Genomic DNA, 7,950 nt, shown 5'->3' with positions numbered 1-7,950 from the left:
CAGTATTTCAGCCTGTTCGTCCCAAATGGCACCCTATTTCCTTAAGTAGTGCCCTATGGGCCCTGTTTAAAAGTAGTGTGCTACATAGGGAAAAGGGTGCCATTTGGGACATACTTCCATCAGTATTTCAGAGTTTGGTTAAAGTAGAAAAAGATCTGTGGCTTCCTCTCAGGCGCCAGTCTGACTGTCCAGTTCCCTGTCTGTCCTTTAGCCTGGCTTCTCTCTAAATGTTACCCTCTTTTCTCTCCCCAGTCTATTACAGGTGTGTTTTAAACAGGACCCCATGTTCACCTCCACTGGCTGGCTGGATTTCCTCTTGACTTAAGTTTATATTTTTTCCTAAAAGGAGATACAAGTATGTGTTTTATAGTTTTTATTTATCTACTGGCCTTTTATTTTTTACTTTCAACGGAAGAATGATATCTCACCGACAATGGAAACACAAGGACAGAATAACTGACTGAAAAGATAGTATTGAAACGAGATATCTTTCGACGACAAGATTCTGCCTTTTCCTGGGCAGGTGGCGCATGAAACACAGGCGAACTCTCTAAATGTTTGCTGTTTCTTACAGACGGACTAATGGACACTCACTGTATATAAATGTTAAGACAAAAATCATGCCTGTATAGTATCAGATTGGTTGCAGAGAATATAATGAGGAATGTTGTAAATTGCACTTTTATACAATAATAAATTAGATTCCTTATACTGTACACGTATGTTAATATCCATATTATGTTTTATGAGGGATTATATTGGAACTTTGTAAGTGGTGTTAATATACAGATTTCCAACAACTGACAATTTTCAACATTGTCACTGGACCTTCTCTTACATCGAAGGATGGTGGAACTGCATTCCATTGAACTTGCTTTTAAATGTATCTGAAAGATTCAGATCATTAGGCAGACCACATAACAAGACTCAATGTATTGCAGTTACTAATCATATCCAGTTATCCAGGATGGTGGGCTGGTGCCCATCTAGTCACTGGTGGTTCTCTGTAGCTCAGTTGGTAGAGCATGATGCTTTCAATGCCAGGGAAGTGGGTTTGATTCCCGGGACAACCCATACATTAATAACTTATGCACCATGACTAAGTTACTTTGGATAAAATTGCATATTATATTATTACATATTAAGATGCTTACTACTATTTTTGCATGGGTGGAGCACGCCTCCTGCTGGTGGACGTTAAGAAGAAACTGCTATATGAGAACATACTGGTCCATACATATCATTTCCAACATGCCTACGTGGGAACAAACGAGGTCAGACTGTATACAGCCAACATCCAGATTTTATTTTTCACAATCCGATTAATGTCTGATGGCAAAATTCACTTATTTTCCTTTATAGATCGAATCCCCTATTTTCTTATTTTTTTCTCTGACACGGTTATCACCAGACTGGGTAAAATACACCATAGAACATCACAGTGCATGCTACACATAGGAGGGCACTCTGACACTTGCACAGACGTCAAACTAATTTGCATATGCATGGCACGGGTCATAATCTGTAGCCAGATTTGTGAATCCGATGCCATCTGCTTATCAGATGTACATTTCAATGGCATTGGATACATAGTACTAGTGTTACGGGACGAGACAGACCATGACATTTAATAAACCAAAATGATTTTACAACCACTGTTCATTTACAAAGAAGCGTACATACAGTCCCAATTTATCACATGGAGAATGCAACTGAATTTTTTTCTAGAGAGCAATAACTTTTCTGAACATACTTCTTTCTCGTTCTACATTCTTTCTTAAAACACTTGTCTATTATTAGTGTCAACGTCCCCTCCCTTTTATCCTCAAAAGTTTGTTAGTGTTGTAAGAAGGGCCCCATAGCTCTGGTCAAATGTGGTGCACTTTATAGGGAATAGGGTGCCATTTGGGATGCAAACATAGTTAAAAGTCCTGTGGCTATAGCAACATTGCAGAACAGTTCAGTTGAGTCTCCTCCATGACATTTGCTGAGACATGGCAAAGACAGATCCTACACACACTTTTGTTCAATTGGCTCACGTGTTCATTTGCATTTATTCTTCATCGATCTTCTATTGTACAGAACCCACAAGCTCCATACATCACTAGTTGACACACACAGGGAGCAGCAGCTAAGAATAATACTGTTGGCACATGCTCCTAGACTGGTCCCGGATAGATTTGTGCTCTTGCCAACTCCATTGCTCATTGTCAAATCCCTTGGCATGACAATGAGTGACAAGAAGTTGGCCTGATAGCACAAACAGACTGGCACTCAAGCTTAAAATGTTTGCTCTAGTGCAGGAGAATTCACAGATAGTTGTCAATTATACTGTAAGTAACTAACTACCAAGACAGTATGGGTCACTTCACTTCAGATGATAAAAATACACAATACAACATCAGTACGCTGCCTCTACAGTACATAGTAGCCTCGTGAAACCAGACAGACCGGTGTGCCTTTTATTTCACTGAAGTAAAACAGAATGTGAGCACGCAAAATCAGGCCGGTTTAACGATGCTATCTACATAGTACACAACTAGGAACATATAGCCCTAAAATCTTCATTTATCTACCCATTTAGCTAGCTACGGTACCTTGCTACTCATGCGTTGTTCAGACTACCACACCAAAGATCTACTGACTGAGTGGTCTCCCTCCTGGGTACGGCGTGGGCGGGGAGGCTCACAGGATGCTCTCCCGCTCCTCTCCGAATGTGACAGTGTCGGAGGACACGCTGGTGATCTCTGGGGGATCCCCGGGGTTCAGCCCCCGCTTCAGGTGCACCACGCGCACGTTCTCGTTCTGCGGCCCAGATTTGGTGGTGCCAGAACCCGGGGAGACGATGATCTCGCTGGTGGAGGAGGAGGTAGGAGTGGAGCAGGTAGTGTCGGTCGACCCTACCGGAGCACACTGCCCTGGGCAACGCTGCTGCTGGGCGTTGGTGTTGTTGTTGAGGGTGGTGTTGCTGGGCGTGCGGTTCAGGTTGTAGCTCTTGGACGAGGGCCAGCTCTCTTCGGGGCTGCTGGCCAGCAGGCTGCACTGGTCCTCGGAGCAGATGGACATGCGGGCCACGGCTGGGTCCTGGAGGCCACTCAGGCTGCTGGGCAGACCCATCTTCCTGGCTGCCAGGCTCTGGCTCTCCTCTTGGTCCAGGTCGATGAGGTTGGCCCTTTCCAGCTGGGAAAGGTCGGCCTCCTCGTCCTGCAGAGAGTGGTTGGGGGAGCTCTCATTGGACCGCATGCCAGAGTCCGACGAATCCTTCTTATCCAGCATGGCATCGGAGATATATTCTTTCCCCTTAGCCAGGGCCAAGGAGCTGCTGCAGGAGGATGCTTTGGTTTCACCGAGCTTCTTCCCGTCGCCCAAGAGAGGAGTGTCGGAGTTCTCTGAATCCTCGTCATCGCTGGTCAGCTTCTGGTAATGCAGCCCGCCGGTGGTCTTCAATTTGAGATCGGCGGCTCCCAGAAACAGGCCGCTCCCCCTGTCGCTGGGTCCGGAGGCCTTGCGGCCCAGCAGGGTTTTGGAGGAGCCATGGGGGTCCTGCTTCTCATCTTCCTCTGTGATGGGGTCCAGGGGGGCTTCAGCGTTGGTGAAGTCTGGGGTGTCTACAGCGGGGGGCTTGGCGGAGCTCCTCTTGGCGGTAGCCTTGTCCTTGGTCTTATCTTCGGAGCTGGAGGAGGTCATGAACTGGTTAGGGTGGGGCTGGACGGGCTTCTCTCCCCCGCCTCCGCCCACCTCCAGCGTGGCCATCTGGGCGATGTACTCCTGATAGGCGTTGCGGTACTCGGATTGCTGCTTTTCCGTCAGCTTGACGATGTCGTTGGACTCCGGGGAGTTGAGGCTGGACATGCTGGGGGTGCGGTGGGTAGGGGCCTGGGGAGAGGAGAGGTTATGAAACATTACATTTAATAGAGTAAGGCATTGAAAGACTGAGGAGGACCTAGATCTGTGGACTAAGTATACACCACTGTTCAAAAGTTTTATAACACCAACTCATTCAAGTGTTTTTCTTTATTTTTACTATTTTCTACATTGTAGACATCAAAGCTATGAAATAACATATATGGAATCATGTAGTAACCAAATAAGTGTTAGAAAATCTAAATATATTTTATATTTGAGATTCTTCAAATAGCCACCCTTTGCCTTGATGACAGCTTTGCACACTCTTGGCATTATCTCAACCAGCTTCATGAGGTAGTCACCTGGAATGCATTTCAATTAACAGGTGTGCCTTCTTAAAAGTTAATTTGTGGAATTTCTTTCCTTCTTAATGCATTTGAGCCAATCAGTTGTGATGTGTCAAAGGTAGTGCGGGTATACAGAAGATAGCCCTATTTGGTAAAAGACCAAGTCCATATTATGGTAAGAACAGCTCAAATAAGCAAAGAGAAACAACAGTCAATCATTACTTTAAGACATGAAGGTCAGTCAATATGGAAAATTTCAATAACTTTGAAAGTTTCTTCAAGTGCAGTCGCAAAAACCATCAAGCGCTATAATGAAACTGGCTCTCATGATGACCGCCAAAGGAATGGAAGACCCAGAGTTACCTCTGCTGCAGAGGATAAGTTCATTAGAGTTACCAGCCTCAGAAATTGCAGTCCAAATGCTTTACAACGTTAAAGCAACAGACATATCTCAACATCAACTGTTCAGAGGAGACTGCGTGAATCAGGCCTTCATGATCAAATTGCTGCAAAGAATCCACTACTAAAGGACACCAATAAGAAGATAAGGCCTTTCTTGGGCCAAGAAACACGAGCAATGGACATTAGACCGGTGGAAATTTGTCCTTTGGTCCAAATTTGAGATTTTTGGTTCTAACCGCCGTGTCTTTGTGAGACGCGGTGTGGGTGAACAGATGGTCTCCGCATGTGTATTTCCCACCGTAAAACATGGAGGATGAGGTGTTATGGTGTGATAGTTCTTTGCTGGTGACACTGTCTGTGATTTATTTAGAATTCAAGGCACATTTAACCAGCACGGCTACCACAGCATTCTGCAGCGATACGCCATCCATCCCATATGGTTTGGGCTTAGTGGGACATTTGATTTTCAACAGGACAATGACCCAACACACCTCCAGGCTGTGTAAGGGCTATTCGACCAAGAAGGAGAGTGCTCTGGAGTGCTGCACCAGATGACCTGGCCTCCACCAAATTGAGATGGTTTGGGATGAGTCGGACTGCATAGTGAAGGAAAAGCAACCAAAATGTGCTCAGCATATGTGAGAACTCCTTCAAGACTGTTGGAAAAACATTCCAGGTGAAGCTGGTTGAGAGAATGCCAAGAGTGTGCAAAGCTGTAAACAAGGCAAAGGGTGGCTATTTGAAGAATCTCAAATATATTTTGATTTGTTTAACACTTATTTGGTATTACATGATTCCATATGTGTTATGTCATAGTTCCGATGTCTTCACTATTATTCTACAATGTAGAAAATAGTAATAATAAAGAAAAACCCATGATGAGTAGGTGTTCTAAAACTTTTGACCGGTAGTGTACATGAATGCAAATCGGCTATCATTTGGTTTTCATACAGGGCAACGACTTAAGTTCTGTACATATAGTTATTCAATACCAGTCTTTCTGTCAATGTAATATAATGATGCAATTATAGACCTCTCTACAATGGAAAATACCACCAGTCACTCACCATCCATGTGTTGTTGCTGTTCCTGGGAGGCTCATCCAGTCCCACATTGCTTAGCTCCTCAAAGCTCAGGTTGAAGCTGTACATTGGTGAGTTGGCGTCGAGGTTGGCGGCGCCAGCTTGGGGCGGGGCGACCTTGCGCCTTGGTTCCCCGTGTCCCGCCACACTGCTGCCCATCTCGCTGGGAGCCTCCTCATGAAGCACCTGGCTCTCCACGTGACGCATCTCCAACACCTAGAAGAAGAAGATGTAGGAAAAAATATATATATATATATTTTGACCAATGGCTAAAATTATAACCCTTTAAGAAAACCAAACCTCATGGGTCTATAGTAATCTGTTAAAACGTTATTGGAGTTTTTACCCTTGAGGAATAGGCCAGAATTATGGTGACTAAATCAATGGAGGCCAGAGAATAAGTGTGGTCAAAAATCTGGAAAATTGCATCATGTCAGCTAGGCTGGATTCTGTGCAAGAATTAAGGCTATACAGGCTACCTGACAGGCTCACTTTCCTGTTGAACTCGTTATCTTTTTTATTGAATTTTAAACAATAATAGAGGTAGATGTATATTGATTTTGAAACATGACATGTAATATTTTCATATTTTAGCATATGCTTTTAATTTGTAATTGGAAATTCCTGTTATTTTTCAAATATTTCTCACAAAAACAAACGTATCGCTGTGAAATGTCAATGGAGCACTGAATTTACAGACGTAAGATCTTAATTTGATCTCTTTTGTTGCAGACTATTTTCCTGCACAGCCGGAAATGCAATCTTGTAGTGTACTCAAGGTTTAAAGACTTCTAAAGTTTGTAATTTCCACTTTAAAATGTCAGACTTGATTTGCCCTAACAAAGAATGTACATGAACTATGATCCACATAATAATTCACATTTCCTGTTGCTGCAGGATTATGTTCCTTCTGTAGCAAACTGGCTCAAATTAAGATCCTACATCTGTATAAGCTTTTTATTTTCAAAGCCTTTTACATTTAATTCAGCTCGTGTCATGCTAATTTTGCGTTTTGTGATCCGCAGAAACAACTTTGAAGACAACGACCACAAAATGTAAAAGTGACAAAAGTTGTTTACGAGAAACCTGCACAGCTATGTCAACAGAGCTCGGTGCTTATCATAGGATGTATTAGGTACGAAATCCAACTCTTTGGATATAATGTTAATGATTTGTTAGAGAAAGACCCCACTGAACGATTCAGAACATGAATACTATTTGTCTTAGTAAAAATGTATTTTATAACATAAGGAGGTGAAATTTCATCACCAAAGTGCAATTTGGGCAGAGTGGGTAGACACCGTACTGAGTTAAGAACCATACTGTAACAGCAGTGTCCACTGTTAAAGCTGATGGTAAATACACTACACAATAAAAAGAAACAGGTAAGAGAAAAGTTAGAGCCAAAGTACTCACCGTTCCTCTGAAGAGCTGCCAGTCTCCAAAGTTCATTTTCATCTCATTCTTCAGTTCATCGATGTTGCACTGGGTCAGAACTCTGCCGTTCACATTAGCCTGAGGGAGAGAAGCAATGGAGAGATGTCAGAAATTCTCTCTCTCTCTCTCTCTCTCTCTCTCTCTCTCTCTCTCTCTCTCTCTCACCTTCTTGATGGTGGCTGTGTATTGGACCAGCATGCTCTGGTCGATGCCCTCGATCTGTTTGACACGCTCACACACTGTGTCTGTGTTCATGGAGCTCAGGAGGATGCCCGGGGTGGCCGACACCACAGAGGCAGAACCCTGACACACACACACACAACCAGGTCCAGAACACATTGTCAATGACAGGATACAGCTGAAGGACAAAACCTGGGTGAATAGCTATTTGATGGACGTTAGAATTCCGAATAAAATTTCTCTCCTTTCAAGTTATTATGTATCTCACTATTGTAGTATGCTCTGCCAGTCTGGGTAAAAATGGAATAACATAGAATCACATAAAATAAGAGTTCCATGCTGAAACTCCGTTCAAACCTGCAAAGGTATAAAGGCATGGTATAGGGGAGAGCAACATGAAGAGAACGTAGGCCACATAAACCATTAGTAGGTACAGTATGAGAGAAATATAATATCTGATCTATAATGGGTTGTTGATGAGAGTGGCGTTATCCTAGGGTGAATATAGCATGGTACAGTATGGCAATGGGATGTAGACTATGGGTTATTAGAGGTTGTCACGGCATTAGGCCCAGACCAAACGTTGTCAGTGAGTGGATGAGAGAATACTGTATGGTAAAACACCTTGGATGTTATCTGTGAGGAGGAAATTACAT

The 7,950-nt window shown here is 43.4% G+C and overlaps 1 protein-coding gene across 5 annotated transcripts in view; it reads right to left on the bottom strand.

Annotated features, from left to right (window-relative positions):
• Positions 1 to 1,285: 1,285 nt before the first annotated feature.
• kidins220b (kinase D-interacting substrate 220b) overlaps positions 1,286 to 7,950 on the bottom strand; it is a 41,058-nt gene continuing 34,393 nt past the window's right edge. For all 5 annotated transcript variants that reach the window (XM_029677264.2, XM_029677262.2, XM_029677265.2 and 2 more), the window contains 4 exons: positions 7,280 to 7,417; positions 7,094 to 7,192; positions 5,663 to 5,893; positions 1,286 to 3,876 (listed from right to left, as the gene is read on the bottom strand). In XM_029677264.2, the coding sequence (XP_029533124.1) occupies positions 2,686 to 3,876; positions 5,663 to 5,893; positions 7,094 to 7,192; positions 7,280 to 7,417 (1,659 nt within the window). In that variant the 3' untranslated portion in view covers positions 1,286 to 2,685. The remainder of the gene's footprint in view (positions 3,877 to 5,662; positions 5,894 to 7,093; positions 7,193 to 7,279; positions 7,418 to 7,950) is intronic.

The sequence above is a fragment of the Oncorhynchus nerka genome, linkage group LG13 (assembly GCF_034236695.1).
Source record: "Oncorhynchus nerka isolate Pitt River linkage group LG13, Oner_Uvic_2.0, whole genome shotgun sequence".
In the NCBI taxonomy this organism is placed as follows: domain Eukaryota; kingdom Metazoa; phylum Chordata; class Actinopteri; order Salmoniformes; family Salmonidae; genus Oncorhynchus; species Oncorhynchus nerka.
This window is presented reverse-complemented; position numbering and strand designations above follow the sequence as displayed.